This window comes from Chiloscyllium plagiosum, unplaced genomic scaffold (genome assembly GCF_037043375.1).
Source record: "Chiloscyllium plagiosum isolate Xiang-an unplaced genomic scaffold, Cpla_swu_hap1 HiC_scaffold_23, whole genome shotgun sequence".
Classification (NCBI taxonomy): domain Eukaryota; kingdom Metazoa; phylum Chordata; class Chondrichthyes; order Orectolobiformes; family Hemiscylliidae; genus Chiloscyllium; species Chiloscyllium plagiosum.
In genome coordinates, this window is record NW_028270161.1 from 58808843 (window position 1) to 58833475 (window position 24633).

At 43.3% G+C, this 24633-nt stretch overlaps 1 protein-coding gene across 1 annotated transcript in view; it reads right to left on the reverse strand.

Annotated features, from left to right (window-relative positions):
* Positions 1-24633, reverse strand: part of LOC122561440 (coiled-coil domain-containing protein 38-like) — a 72171-nt gene that overhangs the window by 15416 nt on the left and 32122 nt on the right. The window contains exons 5-7 of the mRNA XM_087999723.1: positions 7698-7778; positions 7152-7303; positions 3619-3754 (exon numbers count right to left, since the gene is read on the reverse strand). Coding sequence (XP_087855849.1) covers positions 3619-3754; positions 7152-7303; positions 7698-7778 — 369 coding nt within the window. The remainder of the gene's footprint in view (positions 1-3618; positions 3755-7151; positions 7304-7697; positions 7779-24633) is intronic.

Sequence of the window (24633 nt, forward strand, 5' to 3'; positions counted from 1 at the left end):
TGTCCGGGAGATCCACTCCCCCCAGCCTGTGAGGCAACTGCAGGTTAGCTCATTTAATAAGGGGCTGCTTACGATGCCAAATGGAAGAGCTGAACCAGCTGTTCAGTCACCTAGACATTTGTTTATCAAAAATCAGGGGGAGCATTTGTATAGGGTAGAACAAACGGAGGAGAATATTCATCTTAATAAGAGCTATCTGACCAAACTATGAGGCCAGAAGTGCCTCCCATCTTTGAAGGTCTTGTTTGATTTTGTCAAATAATTGAACAAAATTAGCTTTAAAAGACCGATCAAAAAACTGGAGTAATGAATAATGAAATACATAAAACCCTGTGACCACTTAAACGGGAATCGAGATTGGCTCTCAAGACCAAGCACCTTCATAAGACCACCCATAGGCATAGCCTCTGATCTTGCAAAATTAATCTTGTAGTCTGAAAAGGTGCCAAATGAGCTGATGCATTGTATGAGGCGAAGCACCGAAAATGCAGGACTTGACAAAATAAATCATCCGCATACAACAAAATCTTACGTAATTTTGACCCCACTTTTGCAGCTGATATATTGGGAGCCCTATGAATGGGGGGGGGGGGTGCTTTGGACAACCTGTCTACTGTGGGATCCATAACACATTTAAAATCTCCCCCTATAATGATATACCAAGACTCGAGACTGATCAATTTAGAGAAAGCATCTACCAGAAATTTGAGGGATGGGCCTGAGGGCAGTAAACATTTAAAACACCATATTCTTCCCAGTTTATCAGGGCTTTGAGGATTACAAACCTCCCATGTGCGTCTTTAACACACTCTAGTAGCTTAAATGGGAGATTCCTCCTAACCAATATAGCTAATCCCCTACTTCTGGTATTAAAAGATAAAAAGTAAACCCAATCAAAGCCATTCTGCTGTAGTTTCAAATGCTCCCTATCATCCAAGTGTGTCTCTGTAATAAAGCAATATCCACCTTTTCCTTTCTAAGACTCGAGAGTACCTTTATTTTCTTAATTGGTGAGTGACTCCCCTTGATATTCCAGGTATGCCATTTAATCAAGGCATTAGCCATAACCTTCTGCAGTAACATATAGATTCCAGAGAGGACGAACTCGAATTACAAATGGCCGAGCATTAGTGTCGCAAGATCTTCGAACAAAAAAAATCTATGTAAACGAAAACTACTACAGTTAACAAACCTACGAAGCTATCAAAGATTATATATAACAAAAACTAAAAAAAACCAAACCAACATATAAAGTGCAAATGGCGCTGAAAAGAGAAACTCACCCCCTGCCCAAAGAGGGCATCTACACATCCCAAAATCCAACTTTCCATCCTGCTGCCAATACAGTAGCCAGGGCATTTAAATACCTGAAACGGGCATAAACTGCCCATAAATAGGCATCTAGCCATCCCAACCATTTTCCCTCCGCCTAGCTAGAGCCGCATCACAAAAGCAAGTAGGAAAGAAAGAAAATACACCATGGAATAACAAAATAAGTACCCACCCATCGTTTGGTTTAACATAACTTAGAAATTGAAAGTAAACAGCCTAGCCACCCCCAAGCTTAGTTTAGACAAGATTATTACCAATAAAAAAAAGGAAAAGAAAGCCCTAACCAGGCTTCCTCCTTTTTTTTTTGAAAAGGAAAAGTAGAGACATACCCGAACAACACACTATTTGTACATACTAAATTGTTCAGATTAAATTAGTTTGTCCACAAATCCTCTTGCCTTCTCAGACGTGCCAAAGAGATGTACAGATCCATCTGAGGTGATCCGAAGCATCGCCAGATACCTCAGAGAGTACTGGATCCCGAGCTCCCTCAATCTTCTCTTAATGTCATCAAAGGATTTTCTTTTCCAGATCACCGCCGCTGAGAAGTCCTGGAAGAACCATGATCTTAGAGCCCTCGCAAACAAGGGCTTTCGGATCCTTTCCTTGGATTCTGGAAGCTTCCACAATTGTCTCCTTATCACCAAGATAGGACGAGGACATTGGTCCAGACCTGACCTCTGCGCCGTGACCCGGTGAGCCCTCTCAATCTTCAAGCTTCTCATTCCTACCTCCACGCTAAGGAATTTTGGCAACCAATCCTCAATAAATTCCACTGGTTGCTCACTTTCCTTACCCTCTGGCAGACCGACAATCCGAATATTTTTTCTCCTGCCCCTGTTCTTGAGATCATCAACCTGGTCAAGCAAATTACAGACTAAGTCTCCAGGGCCTGGATCCTATCGTTGGAGGAACCAGTATGAGCTTCCACCCACTATGATTCTGTATTCTACTTCATCCATCCTTTTCTCGAGGTCTCCCAGCTGCTGTTCATGCTTCTGCAGCATGATAGAGATTGGGGCCAGCTTCTCCTCTATCAGCTTGCCCAACATCAAGATTTCGTGAGCTCCACTTTCAGGACCTGGTAGGAAATAGAGTCTGGGGATGCTGCAGACTGGGCTACGGGCCCGGCCTCGGACGTACCTCCTCCCTTCTTCGGCATCCCTGGACAGCGAAAACCCAGGTAAGTTGTTCTCTAACAGTTTCTTGGGATTCCACAACCTTTCCAGCGTCCCAGGATATCGCAGTGGTCCAGGTAGGGTGGGTTAGGACTTCTTCCCGCTTGCAATGTGGTACGGAGCTCTGCAACGCAATCTTTCTAGATCGCCGCCATTTTGGATCCCCTAGTCTCTTTATTTAATGAAGGATGCAAATGCGTGGTGCAGGTTCAGAGGAGCTTTACTAGACTGATATCTAGAATGAGTGGAGTCAAAAAATGTGGCGCTGGAAAAGCACAGCCAGTCAAGTAGCATCCAAGGAGCAGGAGAGTCAACATTTTGAGCATAAGCTCTTTATCATTTATCTCAGCCCCCTTCCCCACAGCCCCCATTCCCGATGAAGAGCTTATGCTTGAAACGTCGACTCTCCTGCTCCTCGGATGCTGCTTGACTGGCTGTGGTTTTCTGGCACCACACTTGATCTCCAGCATCTGCAGTCCTCAGATGAGTGAATTCTCTTATGAGGAAAGGTTGGATAGGCTGGGCTTTTCCCCAACTGGAGTTTAGAAGAATGAAGTGTAACTTGAAATGTATACAATGCTGAATGGTTGTGACAAGATGGACATGGAAAAGGATGTTGCCTTTTTGGGACATGGAAAAGGATGTTGCCTTTTTGGGACATGGAAAAGGATGTTGCCTTTTTGGGACAGAGATGAAGGGAATTCTGTTTCACTGAGGGCAGAGAGATTTTGGAACTCTCTTCTTCAGAAAGTGGTGATGGCAGGGTCATTGAATATTGTTAAGGTGGAGGGAGGAGATTGATTTCCTTGTCCAACAGGAATCTAAGGCTATTGGGAAAAGATGCAAATTTGAAACACAAACAGATCAGCACGATCTCATGGAATGACACAGTAGACTTGAGGGGCTGAATGGCTTACTCCTGCTCCCAATTCATGTTTGTATGGACAAACATGTAGTAATATGAATGGATTCACAGCACTATTTAATTAATCCCTGACATTTCAGGAAGCTTAATCACTTTGGTTAAGAAGAAATGTGCCATGACATTCTTATTCAATGTTTATGATGAAAATAATATAGCAATGAGCAGTGAACAAGGAGTGTTTACCTCATCTTCACCTGTAGAATCTGCCCATGAGAACATCTTGACCTGAAACTTAATATCTTCTGTTGCACTTTGCACATTCTCAATGGTGTCCTCAAAATGCTTCACCTGGTTCTTCAGGCACAATATTTTAATCCGCCTGTTGGGTAATATAATCTGTTAGTCACCTCAATGATGATTTGTAACTTTCCCCCTTCAGTCCTCATTATTGACTAAACAACTGGAATTAGGTTTTGCATGTGCATTTATTTGACGTCATTCACCACACTATAATTGTTGTGGCAATCTCACCAGCCTAGTCCAGAGACCCATGTGAATACCCCAGGGTGCTACAAACACTGCTACAAACACACACAGACACACACACACACACACTAACACACAGGGATCCCTCCTAATGAGTTATCATTGCTCCCTTCAAATCTGCCCTATTCATTATCTTATTTACAAAGTTTAATGAACATTCATAATAACTGAATGTTGTGCTGCTTCTCACTGCCCACAATAGTGATATGAAATATTATAAGGATAATTTACTAACAGAGTGTTTAGATGGTCATGGCTTACAGTTAATATTCTTGACTTACAACCCTTGTAGCACTTGTCCATAGCAGAGGCAGTTATGCAAAGGTTAGAACAAACAGTCCTACCACAAATTCAACCCAAACTCTGGGTCAGATATGTCGATGACACGTTCGTAATCATTAAAAACACGGAAATAGAAAAAACACACCGGATCATCAACGCCACACTCACAGGAATCCGATTCACGAGAGAAGAAGAAAAGGATAGCCAACTCCCATTCCTAGACGTGATGGTACAGAGAACACCGAACGGAGAATTCACTACAAGGGTATACAGGAAAGCCACACACACACAGACCAAGTCCTAAACTATGAAAGTAACCACCCCAACACACACAAACGAAGCTGCATCAGTACACTATTCAAAAGGGCCACAACACACTGCAGTACACCAGAACTGCAAAAAGAAGAGGAGGAACACCTATACAAGGTATTCGCCAAAAACGGATACCCGCACAACTTCATCAACAGATGCCTAAGAGAAAGACCATGGAACGAGGACATACCACAACCAAAAGGACTAGCCACACTACCATACATCAGGAGCATCTCTGAACTGACAGCCAGACTACTGCGACCCCTAGGACTCATAACGGCACACAAACCAACAGCCACGCTCAGACAACAACTCACCAGAACGAAGGACCCGATACCCAACATGAGCAAGACGAATGTAGTGTACAAAATACCATGCAAGGACTGCACTAAACACTATATAGGACAAACAGGAAGACAGCTAACAATCCGCATACATGAACATCAGCTAGCCACGAAACGACACGACCAGCTATCCTTAGTAGTCACACACACAGACAACAAACAACATGAATTCGACTGGGACAACACTACTATCATAGGGCAAGCCAGACAGAGAACAGCCAGGGAATTCCTAGAGGCATGGCATTCATCCACAAACTCCATCAACAAACACATCGACCTGGACCCAACATACCAACCACTACAGCGGACAGCTGAAACTGACAACCGGAAGCGGCAGGGACAGACCACTATAAACACCGGAGGAAACATCAAAGAAGCGCTTCGCAGGAGGCTCCCAAGCACTGATGATGTCGCCTAGCCAGGGGACGAAACGTTTGCAACAAAAACTTCCAGCTCGGCGAACAGAACCACAACAACTTGTCCAAGTACTTCACATTATAATTCTGGCTGAGACCCCATCCTGGAGACAATGCTGCACCATCTGGTGTCCTTTGGAACTGCTCTGTCCTTTTGGATAGATGTAGCAGATCCCACAACATTTTTCAGACAACAGGAAGTTGTCCCTGGCACCAACATCTATCCCTCAGCCAACGTCACTGCAGACTATCAGGTCATTAATACCATTGCTATCATTGATTTGTTTTATTTCCTGATATTATACCAGTGACGGCACTGTAAGAATACTTTGGTGTGATGTGCTTTGGAATATTCTGAGGTCTCGCAAGTTGCTATATCACAGCAGAATGTTCATAGTTTTACTTTTTGAGCATTACAGTGCCAAAGGGAAGTTAAATATCAACTACAATTGGGTCTGGGGTTACATGTAGGCCTGACCAGGTAAGGACAGATTCCTTTCAGGGCACGACGGAGGTTGGGGGGGGTGGGATTGCTTAGCTTATGAATCCAATGATATTACCACTGGGCCACTGCAGTGCTTTCCCCTTTTTGCACCAGATTTTCACCCACTCCCGATCTCTTTAACTCTGCCAACAAGGGACTTGGCTGGTCCTTGAATGTTGACAAAACAAAGTTGATATCATCCCAAATCTGATCAGTCACATACTAACATACTCCAGCTCCCACATCCGTTGAAGGAGAGTCTGGAAAATATTGAGTATGTCCCAAGTCTTGGCAGTCACTCCTCTCAGAAGGCTACCTTTGACGAAAAGATCCAACACCAATCAACTGCAGCACCTCATCCTGCTACAAAATACAGCAGCGAGTGTTCGATAACAAAGACAAATCAACTGAAGTCCTAGAGTGCACAGCAGTTGCAGGGATACCTGGACCATGGATCAGTGACACACAGAGAGCTGGAGAAATTCCACCAGCAATGCCTCTGCCACATCCTCCAGCTTCAGTGTGGGTGAGGGGCACTGTTGAACAAACACAAGTACCTTCTTGAAGCTAACCCCACATGTTTTAGGCCAAGGCCCTACAAAACCAACTTCGGTGGACTGGATACTGCATCTGGATGACTAAAAAGCATCTCCTCCTCCAGGTCCTGATTTCTCAATTCTCAACTGGTCAGCATTCCGATGAAGACGAAGAAAAGTCTGCTACAAAATCTGAAATCTTTGTCGAAACCTCTTCTTGATGTATAGCAGCATTAACTTTAATGACTGGGAAGAATTCCCTACTGGTCGTTCTGAATGGCAACGACACGTCCATCAAGATGCATCACACTTTGAGGCAATACACCTTAATGATGAGGCACAGTGGTTTTAGAGTGGGAAAGAAAAGGAATCAAATCCCACAATGCAGATCCCACTGTTCCATGGAATATCCTGTATGCCCAAAGTTCTGTGCTTTCAGAATGAGTCTGTTCAAGCACATGATGGTGCACAGGAGGAACCTGTGATCCTGAACACACGTCATCCTCAAATTGAGGGATCATTGTGATCCTTTCTAATCCATCAGAAAGGGCCAATGGGACTTGGTTTAACACTTTATGGAAGATAGCACTTCTGACAGTGTAGCAATGCACTGCACTGCAATTATAACCTGGACTGTGTGCCCATGCTTCATGTGTGAGTTTGAACCCACTCCATTTGGCACCTTCTGACCATTCTCTGGAAATAAATTCCTCCCAAATCCTCACTGACAAACTTGAAAAAGGATGTTCTGTTGCCCACACTCCCCCAACTCATTTTCAAATTCTTTCTCTACAAGCGTATGGATTATATCTTTAGTAACAAGAATCATAGACAAACATTGAAAAGTCACACATACATTGCCTCCTGTGTTGCAGCCATTTTCTGATTAACCCGGTCGATGTCCTCCTCAACTTCACGACAATACTGGAGAAGGGAAACTATCTGCTCTTCCAAATCAAAGAAAATGTCCAGGATTTCCTGTGGGTCCTTAAAATACATTTCCTGATCCTTAAACAGATAAAAACAGGTCAGATCTCATTATAACAACAACTCCATAAAGCACTCCCAAAGCAATTACGAATTGTATGAAGGAACCTGTCATAGAATTAAAGATTGTGAAGGGTATCCCCAATATAAAAAGTGACAAAAGTATAATTCAGAAACATCTACTCAATTACTTTATTTAAAATAAAAATCTCATGCAGAAATGTAATACATATATTGACAATGTACCATCAGATTAAAATTAGAATAAAAATAGGTGATGTAAACTTGTTGATACGCTAGACTATTGTGCACTTTCCAATGTGATTACTGAACATTACAGTATCTACCCTTTTACTAAACTTAGAAAGCAACCATTTAGTTTACGATATCTGTGCTGCAGTCATGTCCAACATACCACAGGGCTGACATCAGGCTTAGTTTCCATTGGCGTTTCCTCAGGTTCAGATTCCATCCTGAGCAGAAACAAAATAAAATACTTTTTTTAACTGAAAATCAAAGACAATAAGTCAAGAACGTTAAAACACAGAAAAGTTAAAACACTCAGCACTTCACATACACCTTGGCAGCATCAGATAAGTTGCCCAAGGTGTGGTACCTTAAGGGCTCATGGTGTTGGAAGTCGTGCATTAGCATGGGTTTGTGTAACTAATGAAACTTAGTGTTGGAACAAGAAGGGCATTTTCAGGATGGCAACCTGTGCCTAGTGGAGTGCCACAGGGATCAGTGCTGGGGCCAGAATCATTTAGAAATATACGAATGACTTGGATGAAGGACTGAACATTACAGTATCTACCCTTTTACTAAACTTACATGTACTGTAGTGAAATCTGCAGACAACATGAAACTAAGTTAAAAGGCAAGTGGTGAGGATGATATAAAATCTGCAGAGAGATATTAATAGGTTAAGTGAGTGAGCAAAAATTTGGCAGATGGAATATAATGTGAGGAAATGTAAGGTTATGTGTCAGGTTGTGTACTTTGGCAGGAGGAGAGGAGCTGAATATTATTCAAACTGAGAAAGACTGCAGAAAGCTGCAGTACAGAGGGATGTTGGAGTCCTCATACATAAATCACTAAAAGCTAGCATCCAAGTTTACAAAGTAAGTGGGAAGAGAAATGGAATGTTGGTCTTTATTTCAAAGAGAATGGAATATAGAAGTAAGTAGGTTTTGTTAAAACTATACAAGATACTAATCAGACCGCAGCTGTGAACAATTTTTGTCCATCTAAAGAAAGACACACGAGCATCGGAGGCAGTCGACAGAAGAGTCATTAGGCTGATCTTGGGTATGGAGGAACTGTCCTATAGGGAGAGGTTGAGTAGATTGGGCCTGTACTCTTTGGAAGATACAACAATGAGAGGCGACCTTGTATAAACATATGAAATTATCAGGGTCTCGACAGAGTGCAGGCAGAAAGGCCATTTCTTCTCGTGGGAGAGTCTGAAGAGGCTGCCCATTTAACACAGAAACGAGGAGGAATTTGTACTCTCAGAAGGTTGTGAATTTGTGGAATTCTTTACTGCAGAGGACTATAGTGACTAAGCCATTAAGTAGATTCAAGAATGAGATATGAGAGAAAGAGAGAGAGACAAACAGGACAGAACAGAGCAGAAAGTTTTAATTCAGTAGTGTAATCAAGAAATATGGGGAAAGGCAACAAAGTGGAGTTGAGGATTATCAGATCAGCCATGATCTCACTGAATGGCAGAGGCCTTCTTCAGCTCATATACCTTATGGTCTTATGGGACTGACTTGTCAAACAATAAGCTTGACAATTTCATGAATCCAGGATTGCAGAAATCCAACATAATGCCTGGTTACATTGCACTCCACAGTGATTCATTATTAGTTATCAAAACTTCACATAGAAATTTAACTTGAGATAGTGGAGGCCTTGAGCAGAAGTGAAAGGAAATAACTCCACAGAGGCCGGTAACTGGTCATCAAGTCACCCTTTATTTACTTGTGGAGAGTCCCTGACACTGATCCAGCTCCTTAGAACCAGCTCTCAGAGTGAACAAACCTCTGACACTCCTGTTTATATCTGTCAGCCAGGCCTCGCTGATTGGGATTGTTAATCTGGTCCAGTGTAGGAACTCAGACTCATAGAATCCCTATAGGCCCAACAAGTCCACACTGACTGTCCGAAGAGTATCCCACCCAGACCCATTCCCCTACCCATTTCTGGACACAATGGGTAATTTAGCATGGTGAATTCATCTAACCGTTGGACTGTGAGAGGAAACCAGAGCACCCAGAGGAAACCCATGCAGACACGGGAGAATGTGCAAACTTCACGTACAGTTGCCCAAGGCCAGAATCGAACCCGGATCCTGGTGCTGTGAGGCACCAGTGTTAACCACTGGGTCATCATGCTGCCCTCATATTTTATGAGGTCCACCTGGCTGACCTCTTTACAATCATTACAGAAAAATTTATTTGTCTTTGAATCAAAATTACTGATGCATATTTGAGCTGTGGGATGGATATAATATTTGTAAGAGAGTGTTTTCAAAAGGCCTTTTGGCTGATAATCATTGTGAATTTGTTCAGAATCTGTGATGATCCCCACAGAGAACCATCAATCAAACTAACCAAATGTACCAAATGACCTCATAGGAGAAACTGTCAACGTGATATTACTTTATGTAAGTTTTACATTAACACAGATCAAAATCAACATAAACTAAACATGAATTAGCAGGCAAACAGGTCATTCTGCTCGACGGTTGTATTCCTGTGCAACCTCACACTATAAAAAATCGTGCTATTGGAAATCACTATAGAAATGACACTGCAGAAGATCACACTATGGAAACCCTCCATACCCATTCAGCAGAAAGTCTATGTTATGCAAACAACTTCCACAATTCATCAATTGCATTATAGCTAATTTGCGCTGTTGCATGTTGTAGAAGAACTAGCTGCAACTTAAAACTAAACATACTGATGAAAAGATTTTGTGACAAAGATATCCCTTAGAGACCCACAAATAACCCAACAATCCCCACACAAATTTGACACTACATAGCTACACAGTTCCACAGTACTTCACTCATCAATAGGTCCTATCTGATGACAGCTTTCACCCTCCAGTTTCACTCATTCAGTCACAGAAAGAAAGATGCCCATGAATCATCTCTCCTTTGGCTCACAACAATCCTGCTAATGTAGCTTTCCAGAGTTCCTTCCTTCACAACTGACTAAAAATTCTCCACTTCACAGTCTGGCCATAGTCTGGAAAATACCAAGTTCTTTAGCTTCTCCAAGTTATTCACAGCCTTAGACTTTTCAGTTAGTTCGAGATGGTGTCTCATCAACATACTATATAACTGAAACATAATGTCCTTACTATTACGTTCAATTCCTCACATAATAAAGGATACCATTCCATTAGCCTTTTGATTATTTGTGACACGAGCACGAGATAACCTAGCTCCGTCTGCAATTCTGCACTTAGTCTCAGTTTGGAAATACTATGCATTTCATTCTTCCTGACAGAGATCATTTCAGATTTTCACACATTTCTCATATTTTGTGCACCCACTCACCCAATTTACCTACATCCGTCTACTAACCTTTAACCAAGCTTTTGGTTACTTATCATAATTTGAACCTTTTTACTCGTTCATGGAATACAGGAATAACAGGCGAAGACAGTATTTATTGTCCAACCGTTGTAACTGTCCTTGAGAAGCTGACGAGCTGCCTTCATTAACCACTGCAAACCATGTGCTGTGGGACCTACAGTGCCCTTGTGGAGGGAGTTACAGGATTTTGAACCAGTGACATTGAAGGAACTGCAATATATTTCCAAGTCTGATTGGTGAGTGGTTTGGAGGTGGGCTGGTGTTCCCATTATCCTTCTACATGGAACGGATCATGGGTTTGGAAAGTGCTTTCTAAGCAGCATTGGTGAATTTCTGCAGTGAATTTTGCAGATAGTACACACTGCTGCTACTGAGCATCAGTGATGGAGGGAATGGATGCTAGTGGATGTGGTGCCAATCAAGCAGGCTGTTTGGTCCTGGATGGTATCAAGCTTCTTGAGTGTAGTGGTAGCTGCACCCATCCAGGCAAGTAGGGAGTATTGCACTGCACTCCTGACTTGTGCCTTATAGATGGCGGGCAGGCTATGGTGAGTCAGCAGGTGCTTGCTGCAGGATTCCTGGCTACTGACCTGTTCTTGTAGCCATTTAAATGCCTCAGTGTAAAATCACCAACAAATTCTGCGGGCTGTTGTACTTTTAAAAAGTCACTCCCTGGCAGGAGTACACCAGGAATCCCAGCATTTCCAGTTCTTCTGGTGCTCTCTCTTTATGTTGGGTTCCCTTACCCTTTCTCCATCCAGGAAGTGACCAGCGTGGCTGCTGAATGTTTTGGGCTCAACCGTGAGCTTTTTGTTTTTGGCCTGCTTGCTTTACGATTTTGCGGTTCTAAAGTGTGACAAGCAGAACAATGATTAAAAATTAATGATTTGTTGCACTTTGTATATTTTGAGCTGTGCACAACATACCATTGACTAATGAATACATGGAACATGTGACCTTGCTTACAGAGGTCTTGTGAACTAATTATTATTGCTTGTAAAAGTAACTGTCCCTCAAACCTTGATGAAGCAATGAGTTATATTTCTACATTATTAGATATTATGAATTCTCTTTGAAAAGGCAGTTGAATACATACAGAAAAGGAAAGGCAAAGTGCAGCCAATTAGATAGCTCTTTAAAGAACCGGGTACAATGGTCAAATGGCCCCCTTCTATGCTTTATCTTTGATTCTGTAATTACTCATCAATTGTTGGTGACCTGGAGTTCTAAGGAAGGGTCACTTGACCGAAAGTTAATGAGTTAACTTTTCTCCACCGATGCTGCCAGACCTGGTGAGTTTTTTCAGCAATTTCTGTTTTTGTTTTCAATTTAGAGTGTCTGTAGTTCTTTAGGCTTTTATTCAGAAATGTCAAGAACTTGACTTTCTCTCGTGATTCCACAGAATGCAGTGGATGAAGATGCGTTTCATCAGAAATACAGCACATTATGTTCATGGAGCAAGAGGTTCTGTAAAAACATGTTATGCTTCTCTTCTTCAACGTGAAAGCTCAGGGATGAGGCTGATGTCCCTGCCTCCTTCCTGCGCAGGAAGTGTGTCCAGTTCCAGCTCTTGTTAGACCGCATGACGACTCTGGAGCTGCAGATGGACTCCCTTTGCAGCATCCGCGATGCCAATGAGGTTGTGGATAGCATGTTTAGTGAATTCGTCGCACCCCAGATTAGGATTGCTGAGGGAGAAAAGAAATGGGTGACCAAAAGGCAGAGAAAGAGCAGGAGGACAGTGCAGGTGTCTCCTGCGGTCATCTCCCTCCAAAACAGGTATACCGTTTTGGATACGGTTGGGGGAGATGGCTCACCTTGGGAGGGCAGCAGTAGCCAGGTTCATGGCACCGTGGCTGGCTCTGCTGTACAGAAGGGCGGGAAAAAGAGTGGAAGGACTATATTCATAGGGGATTCAACTATAAGAGGAGTAGATAGGTGGTTCTGTGGTCGAAAATGTGACTCCAGAATGGTACGTTGCCTCAGGTCAGGGATGTCTCAGATCGGCTGCAGGACATTCTGATGGGGGAGGGTGAACAGCCAGCTGTTGTGGTGCATATAGGCACCAATGATATAGGTTGAAAAAACAGGATGAGGTCCTACAAGCAGAGTTTAGGGAGTTAGGAACCAAGTTAAAAAGTAGGAGCTCAGAGGTAGTAATCTCAGGATTGCTACCAGTGCCACACGCTAGTCAGAGTAGAAATGAAAGAACAGGCAGGATGAATGAGTGACTTGAGAGATGGTGCAGGAAGAACGGATTCGGATTTTTGAGACGCTGGGACCACTTCTGGGAGAGGTGGGACTATTATAAATTGGATGGTCTACACCTGGGCAGGACTGGCACCAATGTCCTGAGGGATGCTTTTGCTAACGCTGTTGAGGAGGGTTTAAACTAATGTGGCAGATGGGAACCAAATGAGGTGGTTAGTGGACAGGAAGGAAAAGTTACTAAAGCTTGTAAGGAACTAGATTCTGAAGTCAGAATGACTAATGGAGAAGAGTAACGAACCGGGACAAGTGATGGGCTTGTTAGTGGGTGAGCATTTTGGTGATGGCGACCACAATTCTGTGACTTTCACCTTGGTTATGGAGAAAGATAGGTGCGTGCAACAGAGTAGGTTTTACAATTGGGGGAAGGGTGAATACGATTTTGCAAGACAAGATCTGAGGAGCATAAGTTGGGAGCATAGGCTGTCAGGGAAGGATGTCGTTGAAATGTGGAACTTTTTCAAGGAACAGATACCACGTGTCTTTGATATGTGTGTACCTGTCAGGCAGGAAAGAGATGGTCGTGTGAGGGAACCTTGGTTGACGAGGGAGGTTGAATGTCTTGTAAAGAGGAAGAAGGGGGCTTACATAAGGTTGAGGAAACAAGGTTCAGACAGAGCATTGGAGGGATACAGGATTGCCAGAAGGGAGCTGAAGAAAGGGATTAGGAGAACTAAGAGAGGGCATGAAAAATCTTTGGCGGATAGGATCAAGGATAACCCCAAGGCATTTTATGCGTATGTGAGAAACATGAGAATGACGAGAACGAGGGTAGGTCCGATCAAGGACAGTAGTGGGAGACTGTGTATTGAATGGGAAGAGATAGGAGAGGTCTTGAATGAGTACTTTTCTTCAGTATTTACAAATGAGAGGGACCGTATTGTTGAAGAGGAGAGTATGAAACAGACTGGTAAGCTAGAGGAGATACTTGTTAGGAAGGAAGATGTGTTGGGCATTTTGAAAAACTTGAGGATAGACAAATCCCCCTGGCCTGACGGGATATATCCTAGGATTATGTGGAAAGCAAGAGAGGAAATTGCAGAACCGTTGGCAATGATCTTTTCGTCTTCACTGTCAACGGAGGTGGTACCAGGGGACTGGAGAGTGGCGAATATTGTGCCCCTGTTCAAAAAAGGGAATAGGGATAACCCGGGAATTACAGGCCAGTTAGTCTTACTTCGATGGTAGGCAAAGTAATGGAAAGGGTGCTGAGGGATAGGATTTATGAGTATCTGGAAAGACACTGCTTGATTAGGGACAGCCAGCACGGATTTGAGAGGGGTAGGTCTTGCCTCACAAGTCTTATTGAATTCTTTGAGGAGGTGACCAAGTATGTGGATGAAGGTAGAGCAGTGGATGTAGTGTACATGGATTTTAGTAAGGCATTTGATAAGGTTCCCCATGGTAGGCTTATGCGGAAAGTCAGGAGGCATGGGATAGTGGGAAATTTAGCCAATTGGATAGAAAACTGGCTAACCGGTCGAAGTCAGAGAGTGGTGGTAGATGGCAAATATTCAGCCTGGAGCCCAGTTACAAGTGGAGTTCCGCAGGGATCAGTTCTGGGTCCTCTGCTGTTTGTAATGTTTACTAATGACTTGGAAGAGGGAGTCGAAGGGTGGGACAGTAAATTTGCAGACGATACGAAGATTGGTGGAGTTGTGGATAGTGAAGAGGGCTGTTGTCAGCTGCAAAGGGACTTAGATATGATGCAGAGCTGGGCTGAGGAGTGGTAGATGGAGTTCAACCCTGTCAAGTGTGAGGTTGTCCATTTTGGAAGGACAAATAAGAATGCGGAATACAGGGTTAATGGTAGGGTCCTTAGTAAGGTGGAGGAGCAGAGGGATCTTGGGGTCTATGTTCATAGCTCTTTGAAAGTTGCCACTCAGGTGGATAGAGCTTGTAAGAAGGCTTATGGTGTATTAGCGTTCATTAGCAGAGGGATTGAATTCAAGAGTTGTGAGGTGATGTTGCAGCTGTACAGGACTTTGGTAAGGCCACATTTGGAGTACTGTGTGCAATTCTGGTCGCCTCATTTTAGGAAAGATGTGGAGCTTTAGAGAGGGTGCAGAGGAGATTTACCAGGATGTTGCCTGGAATGGAGAATAGGTCGTACAAGGATAGGTTGAGAATGCTAGGCCTTTTCTCATTGGAACGGCGAAGGATGAGGGGTGACTTGATAGAGGTTTATAAGATGATCAGGGGAATAAATAGAGTAGACAGTCAGAGGCATTTTCCCCGGGTACAACAGAGTGTTACAAGGGGACATAAATTTAAGGTGAAGGGTGGAAGGTATAGGGGGGATGTCAGGGGTAGGTTCTTTACCCAGAGAGTGGTGGGGGCATGGAATGCGCTGCCTGTGGGAGTGGCAGAGTAAGAATCATTGGTGACCTTTAAGTGGCAATTGTATAGGTACATGGATAGGTGCTTAAGCTAGGACAAATGTTCGGCACAACATCGTGGGCCGAAGGGCCTGTTCTGTGCTTTATTGTTCTATGTTCTAATAGTAGGCAGGGAGCAAATGATGAGTGCAAAGGAACAGATGATCTGAGGTCCTATTTTAATGCAAGTGTAGTAGGTAAGGCAGATGAATTTAGGGCTAGGATTAGTACCTGGAAGTATGATGTTATTGCTATTACTGAGACTTGGTTGAAAAAAGGGCATGATTTGTAACTAAATATCCCAGGATATACACACTTAGGCAGGATAGAGAGAGAGGGAAAAGGGGTGGGGGAAGTTGCATTACTGGTGAGAGAGGATATCACAGCAGTGCTGAAGGAGGGCAGTATGGAGGACTCAAGCAGTGAGGCAATATGGGCAGTGCTCAGAAATAGGAAGGGTGCAGTAACAATGTTGAGGCTGTACTACAGGCCTCCCAACAGTGAGTGTGACATAGAGATACAAAAAGGAGCAACAGGGTGATGTCAATGGGAGATTTTAATTTTCCCAATATTAACTGGGATTCATTTAGTGTTAGAGGTCTAGATAGAGCAGAATTTGTAAGGAACATCCAGGAGGGTTTGATAGAGCAGTATGTAAATAGTCCAACTCGGGAATGGGCCAGACTGGATCTGGTGTTGGGGAATGGGCCTGGCCAGGTGGTTGAAGATTACTTTGGGAATAGTGATCACAATTCTGTAAGTTTTGGAATACTCATGGACGAAGACAAGAGTGGTCCTAAAGGAAGAGTGCTAAATTGTGGGAAGGTCAACTAAACCAAAATTTGGCAGGAGCTGGGGAATGTGGATTGGGGACAAAAAAAAAAAACTGCAGATGCTGGGATCCAAAATAGATAGGCAGGAAGCTGGAAGAACACATCAAACTGGGCAGCATCAAGAGGTGGAGAAGTCGATGTTTCAGGTGTAACCCTTCTTCAGGACTTGGGGTGGGTGTGGGGGCAGCTGCAGATAACAGGGGTGGCGGAGCAGGGTGGTGAAGTGGGGATAGGCGAAAACAGGTAGAGGGTATGACCTGATTGGTCAATGGGAGGAATGAATTCGGTTGGTGGCAGGGAGCATTGGAAGGGATTTGTGGGCGAAGTTCATCAACTTCGCCCACAAATTCCACCCCGCCTTCAAGTTGACTTGGTCCATCTCGGACACCTCCCTCCCCTTTCTTGACCTCACCATTTCCATCTCCGGTGATAGTCTCCAAATGGACGTTCATTACAAACCTACACACTCCCATAACTACCTGGACTACACCTCCTCTCACCCCAGTATCATGCAAGAACTCCATCTCATTCTCCCAATTCCTCTACCTCCACCGCATTTGCTCGGATGAAGAGACATTCCACTCGCGAGCATCTCAGATGTCCACCTATTTTGAACATGTTTTTCCTCCCCCCAGACAGCCCTCTGCCGCACCACCTCCATTTCCTGTTCCACTGCTCTAAACCACCCCCTCCCAATGCAATAAAGACAGTCCCCCTTGTCCTCCCCTACCACCCCACCATCTCCACATCCAATGCATCATCCTTAAACACTCCCCGCAAACTCCAATTAGACCTCACCACCAAGAACATCTTACCCTCCCCAACCCTTTCTGTCTTCTGCAAGGGCTGTTCCTTTTCAGTCCTTGGTTTGCGCCATTCTTCCCACCAACCCCCTCTGAACCCCCAGGTACCTTCGCCTACAACCGGAAAAGATTAACTTAAGGAACGGTTCACTGAGCATCGCAGCTGAGACTGAGGGGCTGACCAGACCTCTCAATCACCACCCATTTCAATTCCCCCAACCATTCCCTTTCCTACATGACCATCCTTGGCCTCCTCCATTGCCAAAACGAACTCCAACACAAATAGAAGGAACACATCATCTTCCGCCTGGGCAACCTACAGCCTGAAGGACTCAATACTGAGTTCATCAATTTCAAATAACCTCCCTTCCCATCCCCCGACTCCTTTCCCAGCCCCTCCTCATCCCTTTCACTGTTCCCTGCCACCAACCTGATTCATTCCTCCCATTGACCAACCGAGTCGTACCGTCTACCTGTTTTCACCTATCCTCACTTCACCACCATACCCCCACCACCCCCTTTATCTGCAACTCCCCCAACACCCGCCCCCAGTCCTGAAGAGGGGTTACATCCAAAACATTGACTTCTCCACCTCCTGATGCTGCCCGGCCAAATGTGGATTGGGAGCAGCTGTTTGAGGCAGATCCACCTTGGATATGTGAGAAGCTTTTAAAGAGAGGTTGATTAGAGTGCAAGACATACATGTCCATGTGAAAATGAGGGATGGAAATGGCAAGATTAGGAACCATTGATGACAGGTGAAATTGTGAGACTAGCTAACAGGAAAAAGGAAACATACATAAGGTCTAGGTGACTGAAAACAGACCAAGCTTTGGAGGAATTTTGGGAAACTAGGACCAATCTGAAATGAGGAATTAAGAGGGTTAAAAGGGATCATGAAATATCTTTAGCAAACAGGGTTAAGGAAAATCCCAAAGTCTTTTATTTGTATACAAGGAACAACAAGGTAACTAGAGAAAGGGCTGGCCCACTCAAGGACAAAGGAGAAATGTTATGCATGGTGTCAGAGAAAATGGGTGAGGTTCTTAATGAGTACTTGCGCCGATATTCACCGAGGAGACAGACATGATGGATGTTGAGTTTAGGGAGAGGTGTTTGATTACTCTATGATTTGGAAGTTCTGGTGTTAGACTGGGGTGTACAAAGTTAAAAATCACACACCACCAGGTTATAGTCCAACAGGTTTATTTGGAAGCACTAACTTTCGGAGTGCTGCTCCTTCATCAGAAGTTGATGCTCCTTCATCAATCACCTGATGAAGGAGCAGCACTCCAAAAGCTAGTGTTTCCAAATAAACCTGTTGGACAATAACTTGGTGTTGTGTGATGTTTAACTTTGATTACTCTAGGTCAAGTCAGCATAAGGAAGGAGGAAGTATTGGGTATTCTAAAAGGCATTAAGGTGGACAAGTCTCATGTTATGGAGGAAACGAGAGAGGAAATAGCTGGGGCCTTAACAGATACCTTGCAACATCCTTGAACACAGGTGAAGTCCCGGAGAACTGGAGAATTTCTAATGTTGTCCCCTTGTTTCAGAAGGGGAGCAGGGATAATCCAGGTAATTATAGACCGGTGAACCTGACATCAATGGTAGGGAAGCTACTGGAGAAGATATTGTGGGATAGGATCTATTTACATTTGGAAGAAAATGGGCTTACCAGTAAGCATGGTTTTGTGCAGGGAAAGTCATGTCTTACCAACTTAATAGAATTCTTTGAGGAACTGAAAGTTGATTGATGAGGGAAGGGCTGTAGATCGGCATTTGATAAGATTCCCCATGGTAGGCTGATGGAGAAAGTGAAGTCATATGGGGTCCTGGGTGTACTAGCTAGATGGATAGAGAACTGGCTGGGCAGCAGGAGACAGAGTAGTAGTAGAAGGCAGTTTCTCAAAATGGAGAGCTGTGACCAGTGGTGTCCCACAGGGATCTGTGTTGGGACAACTGTTGTTTGTGATTTACATACATGATCTGGAAGAAGGTATAGGTATTCTGTTTAGCAAGTTTGCAGATGACACTAAGATTGTTGGTGAAGTAGATAATGAAGGGGATTGTCAGAGAATGCAGCAGAATTTGATAGATTGGAGAGTTGGTCAGAGAAATGTGGGTGGCACGGTGGCACAGTGGTTAGCACTGCTGCCTCTCAGCGCCAGAGACCCGGGTTCAATTCCCGCCTCAGGTAACTGACTGTGTGGAGTTTGCACATTCTCCCCGTGTCTGCGTGGGTTTCCTCCGGGTGCTCCGGTTTCCTCCCACAGTCCAAAAGTGTGCAGGTGAGGTGAATTGGCCATGCTAAATTGCCCGTAGTGTTAGGTAAGGGGTAGATGTAGGGGTATGGGTGGGTTGCGCTTCGGCGGGACGGTGTGGACTTGTTGGGCCGCAGGGCCTGTTTCCACACTAAGTAATCTAATCTAAAAAAAATGGCACATAGTTTTCAATCTGGGCAAATGTGAGATGGTACATTTTGGAAGATCCTACTCATGAATGAACGATATGGGAAATGGAAAAGCCCTAGGGAAAACTGATGTACAGAGAGATCTGGTGTTCAGGTCCATTGTACCCTGCAGGTGGCAACGCAAGTCGATAGAGTGGTCAAGAAGGCATACGGCATGCTTTCCTTCGTCAGACGGAGTGTTGAGTACAAGATTTGGCAGGTCATGTTACAGTTGTATAAGACTTTGGTTTGGCCATATTTGGAATATTATGTACAGTTCTGGTCACCACATTACCAAAAGGATGTAGATGCTTTGGAGACGGTGCAGAGGAGGTTCACTAGGATGCTCCCTGGAATGGAGGGAACCAGCTATGAAGGGAGGTTGAGTAGATTAGGATTATTTTCATTAGACAGATCATGAGGGGGGTGGGGACCTGATTGAGGTCTACAAAGTCATGAGAGGTATAGACAGATTGAATAGCAAGAAGCTTTTACCCCAGAGTGGAGGACTCAATTACTACGGGTCCTGAGTTCAAGGTGAGAGTGGAAAAGTTTAAAGGAGATACGCATGGAAAGTTCTTTACGCATAGGGTGGTGGGTTCCTGGAGCGCGTTGCCCATGGAGGTGGTAGAGAAGGGCATGATAGCATTATTTAAGACCTATCTAGACAGATAAATGAATGGGCAGGGAGAAGAGAGATACAGATCCTTAGAAAATAGAACAGATTTAGATAGAGGATCTGGATCAGCGCAGGCTTGGAGGACTGAAGGGCCTGTTCCTATGCTGTAACTTCCATTTGGAAGCTAATAGACTATATAAAGTAAGTATAATCTGGCTTTGGTTTCATCCTATATCTCACACACTGGGAAATCAAAATTATCAGCTACAAGGTACATTTAACCTATTTTCTAATAAACATGTTCAGAGCTGATCTTACACACTTCTGGAACAGGTGGGACTTGAACCTGGGCCTCATGGAATACACTCACTATAAAAAGGTAGTGTTTGAAAAGAATCGCTGCCAAAGAATTGTAGCGATGTTCAATTGCATGAAATTAACATCACCAAGAGGCAACACAACTAAGTTAAAACATTTGGAATAAAACAAAAATTGCATTATAAATGTTTTCAAGAAATAAATTTGATTGCTGAAGAGTAAACCTTACTTATAGTTGCATCCCTGAAAATCACAACTTTAAGTGAAACAACTTTGAACTTAATCACGGTTTCCTTCAGGAATCAATGATAAATTAGGTTCTATGAGCTATTTCTCACCACAAAGAAAATATAAAAGTTAAAATAATGTATCATTCTTGTGCAACACTACGTTCATAACTGAATTAGCTTGCAAAACAAAATACATCACTAAATATCCATTTTTATTAAGCCAGATTGACTAACTTCGATGTCATGCAGAGGTTTGTCAGTGCAGGAAGCAGAACTCCCAGAACTACATCCAATGACTGACTTCTGCCACCAGAACAAAGCCAATAACGAATAGAAGAACAAACCTGAGCCTCAGATAAGAACAGAGGCAGCAGGCGCAGCTGGGGCTGGAGGCAAAACCAGGACAGGGCAAGGTCATGAAGAAAGAAAAGAAGGGGGAGGGGGGGGGAGGTGCAAGGTGCCATAGCATGATAGAAAGGCAAGATTGGCAGAGGTAGTGGGGTTTGGTTGGAAGAGGTTCTGAGGGGCAGGGTGGAAGCAGGCGAGATGGGGTAAAGTCAGCTGGACAAGCAGACCACAGACAGAAAATTACTTAAACGTTGTTAGAATGAAACCGACTTAAAGTGAAACTGATAACATTAAATGATCATCATCAACTTTATCATCAATAATGTTAAGGTGAAACAATGTTAAGTCAGTTGATATTAAGAGGGGACGTAAGTGCTGTTTATGGACCACCATGTTAGCAACATCAGTATATAATATACATTATAGGTCTTCCGTAATCTAGTATATGGAAACAAAGCTGAACCTGGGCATTTTCGACTAAGAGGCTCTCTTGAATGGCTGACGTATCTCTCCAGCTACCTCTGGTCCTTCTTCTCCCACACACCATTCCCATCTTGTAATTGTTATTAGGACTTTAGAATCATATCATTCTATGAAGAACAAAATATTTTACATGAGACAAGCAAAATAACATACCACTTATAGAAGTTACAGTAAGAGAGTCAAGCGGAATAGCTTCCTTTCTGACGTCACTCTCAATCATTTTCTCTTTTCTTTTCTCCTTCCATTCTTTGGGTGCAAGTTTTTCAAAAAACATCTTTGCAGTTATACAATAATCCAGTTCTTGCTGCTGTTTTCCAATTGCACTACACAATGTTAAAAAAAAACAGGTGAAGTAGGTTGTTCAATGGTGGTGATCAACTAAATTACCTGATTGAGGTGTTAACACTCAGGGTTGTGATGCAAGACAGAAGGCCACTTTAGAGACTGGAGGACCATATTGAGCACAAGAGGCAGATGGTTGGCCTGACTTCAAAAGGTTTTTTTCTGTTCACTCACGGGATATGGACTGGTCCAACATTTATTGCCTATCTCTACATGCTTGTGAGAACATGATAGTGAGCTGCCTTCTTGAACCACTACAGTCCACGTGACCATGCTAGGAGACTTGTACTTTCTAAGCATGAATAAACATTTGGTTGTGATATGTTCAAGAGAAGCTGGCCTGGAGTTTCTCCATTACTGAACTGGAATCTTGCAGCTGCCAAGTCCATAACATGCAGAGGTTGATGCCAGATATGTGGGTACATCACCCTCTGCAAGTTCCCCTCCAAGCCACTCACCATCCTGAGTCAGAAACATATCACCATTCCTTCAGTGTTATTGGGTCAAAATCCTGGAACCCTCTTTAATGGCAATCTAGGTTTCCCTACGTCATGTGGATTGCAGCTCAAAAATGGTAGCTCATCATCATATTCACAAGGCCAATAGAAAGTTGGCTTAGCCAGTGATCCCCATATCCCTGGATCAAATGAAAATAATTCTCCAGGAATATCTGACTCAGTAGCACGACCTTGTCCACTAAATACAATTCATGTTATTACTTCTCGCAATTAGGGATTCTAATGAATACCTGAGAGCAGCTTTTACATGGTATAGTTACAAGATATAGTATCATACCTCAACATTCAAAATAAATGTTGCACACCTTTTAAGACTTAGCACTTCCTCAGTAAGTTTTTCTATTTGCTCCATTGCAAGACGATTATCATTTGCAGTTTCTTCTGCCCTAAAAAGAATTAAAATATTAGCACCATTTATAAAAGATCTTTACAGAATCACACAAGGTGCATAGGAGGAAGTGATTCTGGCTATTGTTCAGGCAAAGGAGCCATCTAAATAGTCCCACTCCCCTCTTCTACCCCCATGTTATTATGGATAAAGGGGAAGTTTTATATAAGCAAAGGAGCAGGCTCTGAAAGTGATACATTGTTTGTCTCTTATTAATTTTACTGTCTTGCAAAGTAAAATGTCAGGCTCTATTGAGTGTCATTGTGAGTTGGAGGACTGGAGAATGGTCAGTATGATAGAAGTATCAGTATCTATTTATAAGAAGACAGAGTTAATTCAGGGAATCTCAGACCAGTTGGTTTTACTATCTGTGACAGGGAGAAGTATACTCGAAAGATGAAGTGGCCACTTATCTTAAAAGAAACAGCACTAGAAATTCCAGCAGGAATTTTAAAAGGACTTGAAAAACATGATATAATTCTTTAAGTGGAGAGCAGGCATGGTGGAGGAGGAACTGATGTGGATGTAGTGTACCTCAATTAGTGGAGATTCTTTGATAAGGTAAACTCACAGGAGTCTATCTGAAATAATTAAGGAGAATGGAACAGAATCAGAAACTGATAGAGAAACTCAGCAGGTCAGGCAGCATCTATGGGGAAAAAACAGAGTTAACATTTTGAGTCTGATGACGTTTCTTCAGAAAGGAGTCACTCGACTCAAAACTCTGCTTTCTCTCCTCAGATGCTGGCAGACATGCTGAGTTTCTCCAGCAATTTCTGTTTTTGTTACAGATCTCCACATCCCCAGTTCTTAGCCATATCTTAAGGAGCATGAAATTAACAGCAGGATCATAAACTGGATTGAGTAGATCTCAGTGAGTTTGAAAAGTGAGTAAAAATGCTCTGCAAGGATGTCTTCATTCTCATCAACAATTTGGAGTTGGACCTGTTGGAATTTGTGCATGTAATTAAAACAGGAGTTGTATATTGTTTCCTTTAAAGGACATAAGAACTGCAAAGAGGAATGGGCTAAAGTGGAGCAAGAAGAATTCAATATCTATATGAGCTGATTGTTAGAATAAAAGCAGAATACAAAAAAAAAAGAAAATCTAAGCGTAAATTACTTGATGTTGTTGAAGAGCAGAGGGGTTGGGCAGGGAAACAAGGGGTAACAAGTTCACAGGACAATAGGCAGCACCTCCAATTCACAAGGTTCAAAGAGCTAACAAAACTCTAGGCTTTGGCACAGACAATATAGAATAAGAGGAACAAGTATTTCGAATACGTATATCAAAAGGTAACAATGAGACTAACTGAACACCTAGGTAGGACCTCAGTTAGACTGCGTTTTTCTTTATTATTTCACAGAATATGGATATCATTGGCGCGGGCAGCATTTATTGCCCAGAAGCCCTTGAGGTGGTGGTGAGTTGCTTTTTTTGAAACGCTGCAATCCATGGACCATAATTACACCCTCAATTTCATTAGGGAGGGAATTCAAGCATTTTGACCCAGCAACACTGAAGGAATGGCAAAATATTTCCAAGTCAGAATTGGGAGTGGCCTGGAAGGGAAATTCTGGCAATGGTGTTCCCATGTACCTTGTCTTTGCCCTTGTTCGTCTGAATGGAAGTGGTTATGGGTTTGGAAGATGCTGTCTAAGGAGTTTTGGTGAATTTTTATAGCACATCTCATAGATGGTACACACCACTGCCACTGAGCATCAGTGTTGGAGGGAGTGGATGCTTTGCCAATCATG